Source organism: Podarcis erhardii (genome assembly GCF_964252035.2).
Source record: "Podarcis erhardii genome assembly, chromosome: 9".
Lineage (NCBI taxonomy): Eukaryota > Metazoa > Chordata > Lepidosauria > Squamata > Lacertidae > Podarcis > Podarcis erhardii.
Window position 1 is genome coordinate 58,747,944 of NC_138512.1, and position 17,711 is coordinate 58,765,654.

The 17,711-nt window shown below is 43.9% G+C and overlaps 1 protein-coding gene across 2 annotated transcripts in view; it reads left to right on the top strand.

Moving 5' to 3' along the window:
• Nucleotides 1-13,910: 13,910 nt before the first annotated feature.
• Nucleotides 13,911-17,711, top strand: part of MANBA (mannosidase beta) — a 60,582-nt gene continuing 56,781 nt past the window's right edge. Inside the window, exon 1 of one of the 2 annotated variants that reach the window (XM_081876756.1) lies at nucleotides 13,911-15,028. In XM_081876756.1, coding sequence (XP_081732882.1) covers nucleotides 14,831-15,028 — 198 coding nt within the window. In that variant the 5' untranslated portion in view covers nucleotides 13,911-14,830. The remainder of the gene's footprint in view (nucleotides 15,029-17,711) is intronic. The other variant, XM_081876757.1, reaches the window with a different exon arrangement.

Here is a 17,711-nt window from a genome sequence, read left to right on the forward strand (position 1 = left end):
ATCACCTGAGGGATAGCTCAGTTGGTAGACCTTGATACTCTTGCATCTCAGGGTCATGGGGTTTGAGCCCATGTTAAGTGGAAGATTCCTGCGTTGTAGAGAGTTGGACTAGATTATCCTTGTGATCCCTTCCAACTCTATAACTCTATGATTCTATGAATTCATATTGTTCAGAAATTCCTACCTAGAGCCTTTTAAATTCTATTTCTTTGCCTTTTGCAGCTCCAAAAGCTTGAAATGTGCGTTAATTGAAGCTGAGAGCTTTTCTTGCGATACAGGCAGCGTGTATATGCACGTGCACACACAGTTCACATAGCAAGGCAATGCATTTTAATGTCTATTTCGAAAGTGTGGTTTTCCCTTTTGAAGCTTGTGGTATGCATACGTTGGCGAGGGCAAGAATAGAAAGATGGGACCAAGTTGAGCACGGGTGTTTTTCTCCAAAATAGCACTGAGCTAACTAAGCTAAGAAATGTCTGCAATATGCAGACTTGAATTTACTGAAGAACATTAGATGTTTCCTGACTCTGTTTCAGCTTCATATGATCACATTGCACTTAGAACTATTTATTGGTTCAACTTTCAAGTGGTTGACTGCACTCTTGGCACCCATCTGTCTCAAGAGAGAATGGAGTGCACCTCTGGAGATGAAGTCAGCCTGTGCAGTGAACTCTCTGGGGTGCAACCCTGGGCAGTGTATATGTCTCAGCTGCCCAAAGACAGGACCCCCTCTCATCCTTGCAGATGTGGTCAAAAGGAATTCAGAGCAATATGTTCACTACTAGCTTGGCTGCAGGAGTTGCCGGAAGGAGGCGTACAAGATGCCATCCAACCGCCTTAGGGACTCAACTCCCAGATTTGTATAGGGTTTACGCCTTAGCCTTTTCTTCTCCTAAAGATGTCCCGCAAGGAATGGATTGTTCACTGGAGTTTACTCCTGAAGTCTTTCACGAATGAGTATAGCTGCAAGGCATTGGAGGTTTAGGATCAGAGTTTTCCTTCTAGACAGGCTACCTTCCCAAATTGATGAACCCCATCTGCTCCACATTTTCTTACACAGCATGTGCAGAAGCCGCCCTCTTGACCATTGGACCCCCTATTGGTCTCATCCGCTGATCGCCAGACCCTGTCTTCACATGTAGGGGACGTTTCTAACTCACCGAGGGTTTGAGACCCAATGGGGTGGGGTAGTACCTATGGTCAGAGGCACGTTGTGCTCCTTATGGGGTAGTTTGTCCACCTTTGGTCCGCACCCTCCCTGGACTCTGCTCTCACCCGTGGCTTCTACAAGCTGTCAGCATGCGACAGTGGCCACACCCTGGGAAACAGCCACTTGCCACTCAGGAGGAAATTTGCTCATTAATGTGCCTAATTGATACTTCCTATCGCCATATCTTTCTGCCAACCAACTAATGTCTTCAGAGAATTTATCTATGTGGAGTTCTTAACTTGCATTCCAAGAACGCTATTGCTACTTGGAACTTACTCCAAGGCAAATATAGCGTTTAACACCGTAATATGACATTCTTGAAGTGGAAATAGTACCAGTCAATTTGAAACACAGCCTGACTGTTGATTAGCAGATATACCACAGCAGTAGATTCCTTGCTTTGGCAAAGGGTTGAACTAGATGAACTTTTGATGTTCCAAGTCTGATTTGCATGTTTGGCAACTTAGCAACTGCTTCTGTCACGTGTTTTGCTCTTGACGACTGCCTTAATTGTAGCAGAACACAGAATCTATACCAAGATCATTCCATTAGCAGTACCAAGTAGCTGTTCTGCTGCAGCTCCTATGGCAAAAGGAATGGTGGTTCAGATTTCTGTTAGTATTATGGGCTTAAGTTATGTAGGCACTATTTTCTCCTGGTCTGCATTGAAGAGACTAAGGTAGGATGGACAACTGCTTCACACTGCAGGTGGTCATAGCATTTTTTATTGCTCCCCTAATAATTATTTTTTTCAGCCACCTCTAGAAATGGAAAGTTGGCATGAAGGGAGCTAGCTGGTTTAGAACTCGAAGTTCTAATCTTATTTGCAGGCAAGCCTTTACATAGGGACAGTATATTAAAAATGGTATTCTGTGCCTGTTGCATCTTTACTATTACCTGAATGTGTAAGATGAGGTCTCTGATCAGTGAACAAAAATACTAAAAGCAATAGGTAAGCAGCGGTTGTGAAGCTCTTTGTGGCAATCTCAGCCTTCTTTACTCAGTGATTACAGGGTCATGTATACGGGGAGTTGCATAGTATCACTGGCTTTCCAAAGATCATCTAAGCAATATCATAGGGATAGGGTGGGAATGAAATTAGAAGGCTTCACTGCAACATACTGACTCTGCACTTAGGCAGGTCACATCAGTTTGGGTGCCCTTCCATATCACACCTTAGGGTTACCATCTTGGCAGCAGGAATTTCTCTTGCCTACGATAGCAGTCTCATTTAAAATTGACCAAATAGTTTTTTAGATATTTCCATAGGTCTTGGTTCATCCTGTGAATTGATTGTTCTGTCTCCTAGAAGTAGCTTGGCAGAGCCTTTTTCTAGATATGCTTAAATTACCAAAACCATGCAACTTACACGAGTGAGCCATCCTTTTATCCATTTATATCCTTTTACCTGCAAAGAAAAGAAAAGGCACTCCACGATCCTCTAGCTACTAATTAATTTGATTGATCTTAGCCTTAAAAGCTAACTACCGCCTGGCTTTTAAGCATTTCATATTGGCATGAGTTTGCTTAGAGCACTGATAATTATTAAGGGTGTGTGATATCTAGTGTGGTGCCCTATAGTCTTGATTTCTACTGATCAGGGATTAGCGCTAATATTTATGGTAGTGTCTGTCTGATTTTTCTTTTACTACTACTATATCATTGACTGTTTTTAGGAGAGGACAATGAAGGGATTATTTGACACGCCAGCATTTTCTATTTTCTACTTGAATTATAAAGTGACTACTGTGTGAATTAAACGCCAAAATGCAAACCCACCTCTACCCACCTTTTTATTCAAACAATCCAATTTCTGTCTTTGATCTTCATAATTTAATCGGATCATGCACTTCCTCTGTGTGTGTGTTGGGGGGGGGGGGGAGTAAAGATGGACCTGAAAACCTGCAACGTTTAAAATGTCCACTGGAAAGAAAATTTCACGCCAGAACTGATTTAAGGGGAAATGGCCTTCTGAGATCTTGGGGAACACATCCCATAGCAAGGAAGAACCTCCTTCATATGCAAATCTGAAGTTGCATTGTAATCTTCAATTAGTGGCATAAACAAATTCTGTTTAGAAAGTGAGTTTGAAAACAAACGAACCATCTGTACACTTTAGTTTACTGCTTCCTCCTACAAGATGGCATTTGAATTCTGAAGAGACACTGCATGGCTGGAGAGCCTGGTCCTTCATTCTAAAGTGTTGTGAACTCAGGTACCCACTGGGTGGGATTATAAAGAACTTTTGCACATCTTCAGAGGCATTCTATTACTATTTAACATGCTCTGTTACTGAGGCTAGCCGTTAAAATCCAGTTCAGGTTTTCCAGCAGAAACCTGGTAACCTTCGATCCAAATTTAAGCACTGAATATTTGGTATGTGAACTACTTCCAGCTCACCTCTGTGTCTTTATTCACATTGCTTGGAAATGGCAAATGGTTAAAGGAAATGTTTGGTGGGTGCTATGGAATACCACTGTTTAAGGACAACGTGTTTTATCGGGGAACAAAAGCACTGGTGAAATGAGCAGCGCAGGAACTATTGGCTCTGTTCGTTTTTTGCTTGTAGAATACAGAGTGAACACTAATGACTTACTCTGAAAATAGCTTGTATCTGTAATTTGCATTTGACTTTTTTAAAAAAACCACGCCACCTGCTACTTTAGAAGACTTGAACCTCTGGCTTCATAAAATGGAGAGTGAGACATAGAAATGATTGCACTCTGTAAATCGGAGAGAAGGAAGCTATTTAGATGACATGGGGCAAGATCCAGCCAAACTTAAGTCCAATTAAATCCCAGTAATATCAACTATTTTAAAATCAGTAAGAATTAAATTTCCTTTGCTGGGGTTAAATTGTGGCCTGTGAGTAAAGGAGCAATTGAGTGAAATGATTCTATAGATCTCAGATGAAAGTTGCAAGCAATCTTTGTAGCTTTCTGAAGTTGCACCAAAAGACTAATAATAATAATAATAATAATAATAATAATAATAATAATATATTTATACCCTGCCCATGTGGCTGGCTATAATTAAGCAGCTTATTGCTTGTTCTATAATAGATGGAATTTGATTTTTATTTAGTGTGCCACCAGGCCCCCCCCCCCATTAACATAGCTGTTTTGAATTTCCTCCCAAAATAGTTGGGGAGTTCAGCTTGGGTAAATTTGGTTCTGCCATAGAGTTATAAAGTTTTATTGCCTTCGCTTGAGAAGAGTGGTTTTGAACATTACACAGCAATGGAAATGATGATTCAGTGGATGATGAATGCTTTGGGTGCCATTGTATCTGAAGTGGGGAAAGCCTGGTGAAATTTGTAAGTTCTAGAGGAATGTATAACTCACACATCCCATTGTAGGTAGACTTTGGTTTCTGTTTTGGAAGTTCTATGGAAATACAAGAGCAAGGATACATCAGTCTCCCGCTGTTAGAATCTCTGTAACAACTGAAGCAGCTTTGAAAGTTTTGCTTATCCTTTCTTCTGTACACCATAAAAAGCTTGTGAGTAAATTGAGTTCAGACTGAGGCCTATCCAAAGTTTAATAAGCAGCCTGTGAATGGATCTTTATTCATATTTAGGGACAGGAAGGAGTTTTCCCTTCAGTCACTGTGAGTCACTCATTCTTAGGGTGGTTCCTTTGCTAGCTTTCTTTTTCCTATGGTATGTTGTTTAGCTCACTTGCATAAAGTACCTGGATTATGTTATCCAACTGTTCTGGCATGGGATGCCTTATTTAGTCATCCTGGTCACTCTGTCCCACTGTAGTCAAGGAGATCAAGGTAATCTGTAGCTGGTTCAGTGTGCAGAGTAGGAGGAGCAGCTCCTGGCAGGGTATGAGAAGAGAGAGAGATAAAAGAAATCTAGAGTGATATTCAAATCATTTGTTCTGCTAGCACAAGGATTTGCCACGAAACTCCTCCTTTCCCTGTGTGCATCCTGCAGCCTCCCCAAATCTTGATCCAGAGGGTTGTGCAGATTGTTGTGCAAACAGATGCTTTGGATAACACCCATAGTTCCTCTGCCAGAAAAACAAAGTTTTACTGGCTGGCTATAGCCATATCCCAGTATTCAGAATGTGGCTTAAACACACGAGGAGAGCAGCATGTGCTTGAATGTGCTGAGTCCCCCTCCATCCTCATTGGCCTCCATGTTTTCAAGGGTATCTGTTTCCACAAGAGAACCCACTTGTACATTTGAAGGCTCCCTGTCCGATTTTACAGGATTCCAAAATGTGTGACAGCTTGAATGAACAGAGGAGGCTTCCCCGTTGCAGAAAGTTGCCCTCGAATATGTGGGGGGGGGGGATGAGGCAACGGGAGGAGTTTGTGTGCTGGTGCACACCCTCCCCTTCTTGTGTGTCATATTTGGAAGGCCTGAATAGGACTCCTCTGTTGTAGAACCAGAGTCTGCTATGCAGTCCTAGGTTCAAATGTATGCTTTGGGGCCCCTTTACACGTTGCATTTTTTTTTTTTAAGAAATGAAATATTTAAGTGAAAACTTTAAAGGGTTGTAGTCAATGCTAGCCCTACTCAGAGTAAACCAATTGAAGTTAACAGACGCAACTAACTTGGGTTCATTACTTTCAGTAGCGCATCCTTGGGTTCAAATCTATGAAATGTGAATATGATGCCAGGAGTTTGACAACATAAGTATTACACGGGTTGCATGTGGTTTCCGATTGTATGTACACTTGGTAGCCAACTCTGTTGTGTAATGTGTGAAAAGACCTTGACAGGGAGAGAATCCTGTCATGATACTGAATTGGATGAGAAGTTTCCACTGCATCAGCTTGCAGCTCTTAACTCTCTCCCTTGGCTACCTTTTGATTGTTGTGAAATGCTCTTTTGGGAAACTGAGCAAACCCCTTCCTTTGTGAGATTCTTTGGTTTCAAAATCAAACAAGGCAAACCTTTTTAAGTAACCAGTTACATTCCATTAGTTTCATTTTGCATTGAACAGCACAAGGATGGGACTGTGAACTGGATAGCATGCTCTTTAATTCTGTTTGCTCCTGGATTGTGGTCATTAAAACGGGAAAGAAGCAAAGACATTCTCATTTATTACTGACTGAGCAGTAGGGAAGGGGCAGTACTTTAGTGTAAGCACTGAGGAACGCGAGGTCTAAACCACAGAGCCTAGGGCTTGCTGATCAGAAGGTTGGCGGTTCAAATCCCCGCGACAGGGTGAGTTCCCGTTGCTCAGTCCCAGCTCCTGCCAACCTGGCAGTTCGAAAGCACGTCAAAGTGCAAGTAGATAAATAGGTACCGCTCTGGCGGGAAGGTAATTGGTGTTTCCGTGCGCTGCTCTGGTTCTCCAGAAGCGGCTTAGTCATGCTGGCCACATGACCTGGATGCTGTCTGCGGACAAACGCTGGCTCCCTCGGCCAGTAAAGCGAGATGAGCGTCGCAACCCCAGAGTCATTCGCAACTGGACTTAATAATCAGGGGTCCCTTTACCTTTAATCACTGAAGTAGCTGTGACTTAGAAATGGATTCTGGGTCATAGCATGCAAATGAACATCAAAGGTCATTCTGCTTTATCATGGTATCTTTCTGGAACATCTCGGGGAGGTGGGGGTTGTGTTTCAGTGGCTCTCCAGGGCATTTTCCAGAAAATAGCTATGAGAGGCTACTGTTGGTCCATGGGAGTTGTCCTGTGGTGTCTTGCAGAGTTGGAACTTGTCTCCCAAACTATTTCAAATCAATTGGGAAGCTACTGAGGGCTTTTGTCTAGGTGTTTGGAGTGAAGTGTCACTAATATGTGGAAGACACCCAGCTCTGTCTCTCTCTACCATTTGAATTGGGAGACGCGACTGGAGTGTTAGGTGGGTACTTAGTTGTGGCGATGGGCTGGCTGTGAGCCAATAAACTGAAGCTGAATCCTGAAAAGATGGAGGTGTTATCTTTTCCAAGTTCTCAAGTCCTGGAGGTGAGGAGGCTGTTTGTCCTGGATGGGATTGAACTCTCCTGGAAGGAGCAGGTTTGTAGCTTTGGGTGGGTGGGGGTTGGCAGCTTCCAGATCAGGTGGCCTCTGAGGCTAGAAGTTCCCTTTTATAGCTATGTCTGGTTTTTCCAACTACAACTCATTTTGGACTGAAGACTTCGCCATTGTACTCCACGTTGTGGTAGCTTTCCGATTGGATTATTGCAATGCGCTCTTTGTGGGGCTACCCTTGAAGATGACTCAGAAACTTCAATTGGTCCAAAATGCAATGGCCTTATTGGCTGGGCTTCCATTTAAAACTCACATAACCCCTGTTTTGAAACATCTGCAGTGGTTGCCAATTCATTTCTGGACTCAATTCAAGAAACCCACACTATTATTATTAGAATTATTAGTAGTATATTGCCCTTCATCCGCAGGTTTCAGGGCAGTTCACAACATGAACATAAACACAAACACTAGTGTTTAAAGCACTAAATGACTGGTCCCAAATACCTGAAAGACCACCTTCCTTACAGGTTTTAAGATCAGCAGAGGGAGCCCTCTTGGTCATGAGGGTCAGAAGCTCAAAGGGTGGTTGTGGTCAGGGAGAGAGTATTCTTTATGGCAACCCCGAAATTGTGGTATTCCCACCCCTCAGAGCTGTGTCTGGCACCTTCATTATGCAGCTTTTGTTGTTTGCTGAAGGTGCACCTGACCTTCGACATTTTTGAGAATACATTTTTAGGGCCTACTCGAGAGTGTAATTTGTTTTGAACTATTTTCATGTTGTCTTCCGCGTTGTTGTGACTGGTTCTGGGACCTCGTGGTGAAGAGTGGGTAGTAATAATACTTCCAGCTTAACAGAAGATTGCATCGAAGCAGACTCTTAGAATTGCAGATATAACTGCCAAGATGAACTCCCATTTGAGAACTCTGATCCGAAGGCACACGAGGCCACCACTTTGCTGAAGCAAAATGGATCTGGGTCTGCTATGCTTCTTGGTTGGATGGCTGCCTGGGAACCACAAGTCTGCTGCTTTGGATTCTATGACAGAAGGAAAGCAGGATTTAAACGTAAGGAAGTAGATATTTTTGTTGGTACAATTTCATGCAACATGGGCTCTGTCCCTACAGATCTAGCAGGATGTGTTGCAAGGATCAAACATGCTTATAATACCAGTGCTGCAGTGCTGGATATAGGGGGGGGGGGAATTGTTTGCTAGAATTCCCACACCTTCAAAATGTGTTTTTCAAGAGCTCCAAAACCATGCAAAGAACTATTGCTGCCTGCTGGTTCCACATTACTGCTTGTGAGAAACATTTCAGCGAAAGAGTAAGACTTCACATGAATGAAGTGTAAAGAAGCTACCTTATATATATATATATACCAAGTCTGATTTTTTTCATCTCACCTGGCACTTGTTCTCCAAGGCTTCAGATGCAGATCTTTCCATCCCCTACTACCTGATCCTTTTTTTCATAATGGAGATGTTGGGGATTGAACTTGCGAGTCAATAAGTGCTTGCCACCGAAGTCTGATTCTGCCACAGAATTTCCCCAAGCCGCTGTTGTCTCCAGCCCCAGCCCAAACATAAGCCTACAACCAATTTTTGGGGGGCAGGAGATCTTGTTTATGCATTGCACTGACAGCCTCTTGCCACCATGGCTCCTATGTAGATTAAAATGGGTGGGCGGGCAGAGAATGTTCCCCATAAGATAGGTATGACAGGTGTTTATTAACTTCAGTGTCTGAGTGTTTGTGTTTTTATCCACATTGCTTTGGGAATATTCACTGTACATTTTGCACAATGCTTAAGGTTCATGCACTGTCAGTGGGGTTTGTTTGCAGTTGCCTTCTGAATTTGTTTTGCCCTCCCTGTTGCTCCCCCAAACACCCATGTGTGTGAATATATTACCTGCCAACTTTGAAAAATCTTAGTGGACGCTAGTTCACAAAAGCTTATGCCACAACAAATGTGCTCATCTTCCACAAGACTATTTTGTTTTTCCTGCAACAGTAGCCCCTCTTGCAATTAACACAGTGCCAGAAAATCTGATACATAAGCTAATTGCCAAATGGTGCCTTAAACCTAGGTTGCGGTTGCCACAACAGAATGTCTAGGTGCCTTTTTTGCAGTGAGGTTTATTATTATTAATTTCATCTCTATTCTGCTTTATATTTTAAAGGAAAAAAATCTAAAAGCAGTTTACCACACATTAAAACATAAATTAAAACAACCCAGAATAAAACAAATTTAAGCTTCAAGGGAAATGCTTCAGATCCTTCTCTAAGAGACATTTTGCTTTCCCTGTATTTATTTATCTACTTAATTAATATAGCTGCCCCTTAGCAGAATTACTCTAGGAAGCCAGTGTGGTGTAGTGGCTAGAGTGTCGGACTAGGACCTGAAAGATCAGGGTTCAAGTCCCCACTCAGTCATGAAGCTCACTGAGAGACCTTGGGCCAGTCATTGTAGAAAAGTCCCTCTCTTCCATCGGACCTCAGAGAAGCTGGGGTGGGGGGCAGAGTTTGAATCACTGATAGTCACGTCTATCTTTCTGGTTGCAAAACTGAACTCTCCCTGTGGCTGAGTAACTAACCATACACTCTTTCCCTCCACTGTCTCTATCACCTTTATTTTTAAAGCTGAGAGTCTCAGGAACCTAAATTCTCACCAACCCAAACCAATTGTGTGTAGTGTGGTGTAGTGGTTAAGAGCAGTTTGATTCCCCGCTCCTCCACATGCAGCTGCTGGGTGACCTTGGGCTAGTCACACTTCTCTGAAGTTTCTCAGCCCCACTCACCTCACAGAGTGTTTGTTGTGGGGGAGGAAGGGAAAGGAGATTGTTAGCCACTTTGAGACTCCTTAGGGTAGTGATAAAGCGGGGTATCAAATCCAAACTCTTCTTCTTCTTGCTGTACTTTGGCATGGTAGTAATGAAATTGTGAAATCAGGCACAGTTCTACCTACGGATGTGATGTTCACCACCAGATCTCTCCCTACATGTGGCGCTGTGGGTTAAACCACAGAGCCTAGGGCTTGCCGATCAGAAAGTTGGCGGTTCGAATCCCCGCGACGGGGTGAGCTCCCGTTGCTTGGTCTCTGCTCCTGCCAACCTAGCAGTTCAGAAGCACGTCAAAGTGCAAGTGTATAAATAGGTACCGCTCTGGCGGGAAGGTAAATGACGTTTCCGTGCACTGCTCTGGTTCACCAGAAGTGGCTTAGTCATGCTGGCCATATGACCCGGAAGCTGTACGCCGGCTCCCTCGGCCAACAAAGCGAGATAAGCACTGCAATCCCAGAGTCGGCCACAACGACCTAATTGTCAGGGGTCCCTTTACCTTTAATGAAATTGTGAAATCAGGCACAGCTCTATGGATGTGACGTTCACCGCCAGATCTCTCCCTACATGTGTAAAAATGCACATTAGTTCGGGAGCAGAGCTATCATTCTGTCCACAAAATATATGTCAGTGGGCATTAAATTGGTGCTGTTGGCTTTTTGTGTGTGTGTCTTCCATACTGAGGGGGAAATGATAGTAATAGATTTGTTTCTACTGAGTAAAAGGTTGATGCGGTAACCATCTATTTCTGTTCAGGAGGACAGTAGCAGTTGTCTCAAACCACTTGCACCATCTCCTTCAAGCTTCGCCGGGGAAAGTAGTGCTGGTTTTTCTGGTAGTAATCTAATACCAAACTGCTGCTGATCAACTGAAAAATTCTGCAGCAATCACATGCTGGTAGGAAGCCATGGGTAAAAAGTTTCTACTTTGTTTTACGTGAGCATCCTAACATTCTCTTGGCCAATTCACACAACAGGAAGTTGGGACTTTTTAAATTTTCACCCATGCTGTGTTTTTGTGATTGACTTGTCTGAATGAGCTGTGCTTACATTGGCAAATTCCCACAGAAGCTGAGCAGCAATGTGGTGCGTATCTAACACCCATCCAAAGTTAGCCAAAAAATAGGCACGGTTTATGGTTGTATTGATGCTTTTTATTTTATTCTGAGCAGCCCCTCTAAATGAAGCCTTCTCAGTAAATACGATGTACTGTACAAATGGAAATTCATCCCATTTTGGGGTTTGCTTGCAGCCGAGCACAAATGCTAGAGGATTCTTTTCTCCTGGAAATGGTTCATTTTTTAAAAAAAAATCAAAGGCTACAGGAATCTGGGCTGACGATGGATGAAAGTGCTGGCAATGGAAAATGTCAGCTTTGAAGCTTCTCCCACTGTATTTGTTCACTTTGAAATGGGTTGGGTTGATTTTAATACTATTTAACATTTATAAATTTGCTTGGATGTAAGCTGTCAAAAAGCACTTGCTATGGAATTTACAGTAGATGGGATTTTCCGATAAGGTTTTGCTGGGATAATTTTTTTAAGGCAATGGCACATTCCTCCTCATTTACAACTTAGCAAATGTGAAAGGGGATGGGTCTGTGTTAAATTTCTGGAAATGTGTGCATTATTATTATTATTTTATATATATATATATATATATATATATATATATATATATATATATATAGTGAAAAATACTTAGATGAACAGTTTTTAGAATCGGGAAAGTGTAACTGTACAGGTGACCCTATCCCTGTAGAGGGAAACTGAAATTTATATAAAACAGTATGGTATTAACCTTTCTTACATTTACCCAGTCACTTCATTCTTTCACAATGGGCCTTTTATGTCTGTAGTTCCATTCTAGATACCTTACAGCTCTGGGAAGCTTTAAAATTGGGAGATCCCCCTTCCTAATCACTTAGAAAGCAGCACATTTTCTGCTTGGCACATTTTGACTATTATACTTCTGTGACCTGTATGGATTATTAAATACTTCCCTATTTATATTGCTTTGCACCAGTTTGTGTGTTTATCAGCATTTTAGCTCTAATCCATCCTATGACATGGGCATGGCAGGGTGGAGAACCATTTTCAACCACCAGGCTGGATCAAAAACTTGCCAAGCTTCCATCTAACAAATGAGTGGAGATAGCCACCTGTCAATCACTTTGCATCATATGACATCAGATGCATCTAATCCTTGCTAAAAGCAGTGGGAATTGTGTTCAGTGCCAGATTTAAACAGCAAGCCCACCAGCAAAAGAACAATTGGGCATGTAGACACTAAGCTGTATGTTCTGTGACAACTGTGGTTGCCGTGTCTGGTGTCACGTGGCTACTCAGAACTGCTTAGCAGGCTAAACTGGGTAGCTTAGCACCCCCAGTAAGGGGTGGCCCAGTAAGGCTGGAGGTTCTTCACTACTGCCATATACAGCAGGTGTTGTACCACTGGACCACACATGGGGGTTTGTTGGCATCTTTCTGCCTCGAGAGACAATGGAGTGTTCCTCCAAGGGTGACGTCAAACCTCTGCATTAGCAGCACCGAAGTGACCTTCCCAGGGTGCAAGCCTGAGCAGTGTGTATGGAGGTCCTGGGCCACCCAGACGGCAAGATCTTGGTCTTGCTGATGTGATCCAAAGGAAAGCAGAGCAATACGTTTGGCACCAGCTTGGCTGTAGGAGTTGCCGGAAGGAGGTGTACAAGTCAGCATCTAACAGTCTTAGGGACTCCACTCTGGATTTGTGTAGGGCTTACTCCAGGGGTCGCTAACCTAAGGTTCATGGGCCGGAAGTGGCCCATGGAGGCAGTTTAACTAGCCCACGAGACGCCCGTGAACTGAGCCGCCCGCTTGGCGAGTCCCCGTGCACTGCACTAAACCAGCACAGCACGGGAGCTCTTTCACAGCTCCAGAAATAGCTTCTGTGCATGTCCAGATGCCAGAAATCGCATCTGTGCACGTCCACAGCGCTGAAAATCGCTTCTGCACATGTGTGGTTTTCAGCATCTGTGCATACGCAGAAGTGATTTCTGGTGCCACAGACATGCACAGACGTGATTTCTGGCATCGTGCTGTGCTGGCCCGGCCGTGTCCCGGCCCATGCCCAGTAAGCCTTGTCAACCCCTGGCTTACTCCATAGCCTTTTCTCCCAAAGATGTTGCACAAGGCAGTGGGTATGGATTACTTATCAGGGTTTACTCCCAAAGTCTTTCTCATGAATGAGGATAGCTGCAAGGCAATGGAGGATAGGTTCAGAGTTTTTCTTCTCTTGGACGGGGGTTTACACTTCTGGAAATTGCCCCACGAACAATATACAAGGCCTGAACACAAATGTTTGTTATATGTACCTTCCAAAAGTGTTTTTTTTTTTGGAAATAGGTCAAGTCCAAAGCCCATGAAATGCAAGAGAGACAGCCCGTGCACATAACAAATCTGCAATGCAGTGTATTTAAAGATAAGCAGCACAGTAACCATTGATGACAGCTTTTGCTTTACTACATTAACACCTGTAATGGGAGAGAAGATCCTTTTCTCACTTAAGTTCTAAATGAATAGAATCAAATTTGTTTGAAAAGGATTGGGGACCTATTCTCTCTTTTAAAACTTTCCTAAGTTAGTTGTCTAATTTCCAGCTATTCTCATCTTTAAAGAGCTGGTAAAAGAACAGAGCTAGCATTGAGAACATCTCTGTGGTACTTTTACTGAACTCTCACTAACTCATGATCTTATTGAAATGTAGTATTTGCTGGTTAATAACAGAAAACATTTGCAGGAGAGTCTATGGGGTGCAAAACCTCAAGGAGCTGTGAAGGACCAAAAGAATTTGAAGGAGAGGTCAAACCTGAAACCACGTTTCATTTATTTTTTGCAATTTAACGACTATTTATAGTCAAAATTACAAGGGTTAAAAAACAAACAAACAAAATTACTGTATAAGGCAATAACGAACTACACGATAATTGAATCACAAATCACTTTAAGCCAGCGAACAGGAGAAAAGAGAACTTGCGCAGCAACCAATAAATTGGAAACTGAAGGCAGAGGATTGAAATCTCCTTTAATAAATACTGGTCCCATGTGTCATAAAATGGAGGTCCATAGCGGGAGATTGCAAGCCAGTTCTTAGATGGCACTCACGAAACGGAATACATTATCGCAGCTACTCCTCGTAAACACCATTTCGCGCAAACCGCATCACAGCTGACCCAAGCTCTGCAAGAGAGGAATGTGAATCCAGAAACTGACCAATTGCAGCAAGCAATGGCAGAGGTGGAGTAGAGGGCAGTCGTGCGCACCAGAGGGGCGAGGGCCTGAGTCATGGGGCGGGGGCGAAAAACCTTGCAGGAAACCGATTTGGGCCAGGAAAGGGGATTGGGCAAAGTGGGGAGCAGTCACAAACTCGGATTGGGAAGGAACGCCTTGGAGCGCACGGAAACGGTTGCTGTGTTCCTCGGGAACATGCCCAGATCAACCCTATTGCTTTAGTTAGGGAAACGAATGGATGGGATCACACACCACCTTTTCTTGATCGACTGCGGTCACGCGCTGCGACGGAAGATGACTTCCGCAATCTTATGTACACATCGAGAGAAAGGCAGCACGCAGGCGCGCTTCTCCCTCTGCGCAAAGGCTGCAGGGCGCACCAGAGTCTCCACCTCCGAGAAACTCTCAGCTGATCCAAGCTAACTACTTGCAGCCGCGCTTCGCAGGGAGGGGAAAAGTCCGACAAGGCGTGCGTAGCTCCCCGGACCGAATGATCCAACTGCTTGCAGGGCTTTTGTGTTTCTCCGGCTCCGCACCGGTGGGCTTTGATCCCACGTGGCTCCCACCTGCTATTTGTCCAAGATGCACGCTTTCGGTCCTGCTCCTGGTTGCGCGCTTTCGGTCCTGCTCCTCCTGGTTGCTTCGTGGCGGGTCGGGTCGACGGAGGTGCACAGCCTGCAGGGGAGCTGGCGGTTGAGCAACGGGAACGGCTCGCTGGTGCTGGGAGGAGATGTGCCCGGGTGCGTGCACACCGCGTTGTTCCGACACGGTCTCATCCAGGTACGATCTGGCGGGCTCTATCAGCCGGCCAATCAGCTTCGGCTGCGCTGGTTCGAAAGTGAGAGTGGCGGCTGCTGGACGCTCCAGCGAAAGGTCATTAGCTGCGAGGGGTGGTGGTTGGTTACCACGTTTATTTGGCTATTGTTGATTTCATTTCTAGACCGCTTTATATTTTTAAGAAAAGAAATATCACACTGTTTTCAAGGGGAAGGGCATGTGTCTATGATCCGCAACAACCCTCTTAGACTGGTTCACACGTGCATATGCCCCTCACTTGATTCCTCAAGGCTCTCGGTCGGCTGCCCTGGAAAGCATTGTGTTTTAAACGTGATGTGAAGCGAGCGACAGGAATGCATGCATTCGCTACTTAATACAGGTACAAGTAATGGGCCTCTGGGTGCGTGCAAACTACACTTACTGGAGGTCGAGTGGAATCTGAAGCAAAAAGTTGCACTGTGCAGTGCTCTTCTTCACTGGAGCATAGGAAGAGCCCTGCTGGTTATGTAGACCAGGCATAGGTAAACTAGGCCCTCCAGATGTTTTGGGACTACAACTCCCATCATCCCTAGCTAAAAGGACCAGTGCTCAGGGATGATGGGAATTGTAGTCCCAAAACATCAGGAGGGCCGAGTTTGCCTATGCCCGACATAGACCAAATGCCCACCAGATCTATTTCCAAAGTCTTATCCACAGTCTGTATCCAAAGTACAGTAAGAACTCCTGCCTGTCTTACCCTTATTGAAAAGAGCAGGAGCAGCTCAGCAGAGCAAAATCACTACCATGTTTTTGCACACTTCCCATTAGTTTCAGTGGGTCTTGCCCAGGAGGTGTGTGTGTGTTGCAACCAGAGGTCAGCAGGGAGCAACAACTAAGACAATATATTTGAGAAGGGCAAAAACTGGCTCAAAAACAATTGGATATGTAGGTCCGTAGCATGGTGATGCACTAGACCTGTGTGTGAAGCAAAATGGGTTGGTCAAATCGTTATTCTCCATTTCCCACTTAAGCCTTTTCCATTCATTCCATTATGGCCATTTATGATAATATTTTCAGATAACTAAGTGCAGAGCTGAGCAAACCCTGGGGCTGCATGTGATCCTTGCACCAATTTCTTGCAGCCCAGAGCTTTATTTTATCTGGGCAATTAGGAGGGGAAAATGGGAGGAAAGGGGTTGGTATTGCCTCCAAGCCTGTCCACTTTTGTCTCTGGCGCTACCCATAGTTGTGGCTCTGGATAGATTACCCCAAAAGGAATCTCACCCTTGAAAGAAAAAAAAGATGGCTTAACCCTGCTTGATTATTTTTGGATCATTTGCTACTACCACATTTTATTTATCCCTTTTTGGTGCAAATACTTTCTCTCTCTGCATGTACATTAAATGGCAAAGGGGAAAACAGGTGTCACCGAAGTAGGCCTACAATGCACAGGTGATCAACCTGTGACTGGACTCTGCTAGTTCAGACTTTAGGTGACGGCCCACAATGCTATTCCGTATATCTACATACAAATTCCCATCACATAGAAAAGTAGTTGTTTTCTATAAAAAACTTCATTCTAGTTATCTCTCTTTGTGTTAAGTGCTAAGCAAATTAATTAATGCACAGTAGCAGGAATTAGGATCAAAATGCATATATAGTATTAAACATGTAATATAATCAGATGTATAGAGGAATAAGATTGTGTGTTTTTTTAAAAAATGGAAGTATTTATACATCATATAAAAAAATACAAATCAAACATTAATACTTCATTTTGAATAAACACTTTAAGAACAATTAAAGGAAACATTGTACAACTTAGAAATAGCACACAGGGTTAGTTTGCCTAAATTTCCTAGTAGGTCTTTTTACAAATGTAAAGTGCTTGCAAGTGTATTTTTGCAGGTGTTGTTCAAGGTTAATGGAAGGCATTGTGGTGATCACACAGTGTCCCTGGACGTTTCACCTTCTATTGATCCCTGTGCCACCACTTTATTTCTCGCTGCCACCACCCAGGCCCTGCCTGGTACAATACTGAGTCCAGTCAGGGTTAAATTGGAACATAAACTTCTGTTTATTTATTGTAGTTTAGCAAGCGTGTGGTTTAATAAACGGTATCGGTCAATTACAATCATGGGGTGCCTATCCAGACCTATAACTTCCGCTACCTGCTCTCACCCACTAAACCACCTCTCAGATATTTACTTGTCTTCCTATCCCCTAACTGTTCCTGACTTAGCTTATTTCGCTACACTAACTCAACCTACCCTCAGACTCTATCCCAATTCACTCCCACTCCAACCAACCACCCAACTCTCAACAAACTCCCCTCTTCCGCCCCTCCCAAAGCTGGTTTTATAGTCCCTCTGACTCCACCCCCTGGGTTCTGATTGGGTAACCTATTTAACTATTTCACCTCCAGCACTCTCATGACTCGCAATTCATCACTTATCTTGCAAATGAATACATGTGCGTTAAATGTGTGTTGGATATGCTCTAAAAGCATGGTGTGTGCCTCTGCCCACAGAAACAGACCTCTCCATCCAGGCAAGCTGGAGACCATTTCACAGTTCAAGGACACATTGCAGCTAGGCAGAAGTACTCAAGGAGGGCTTGGGGTGGAGCAAGTGAGGAGTGTGGCCTGGGAAGGAGGACTTGGCCTGGGCTGGATAGTGAGGCCCAGAGGACCAAATTCAGACTCCCT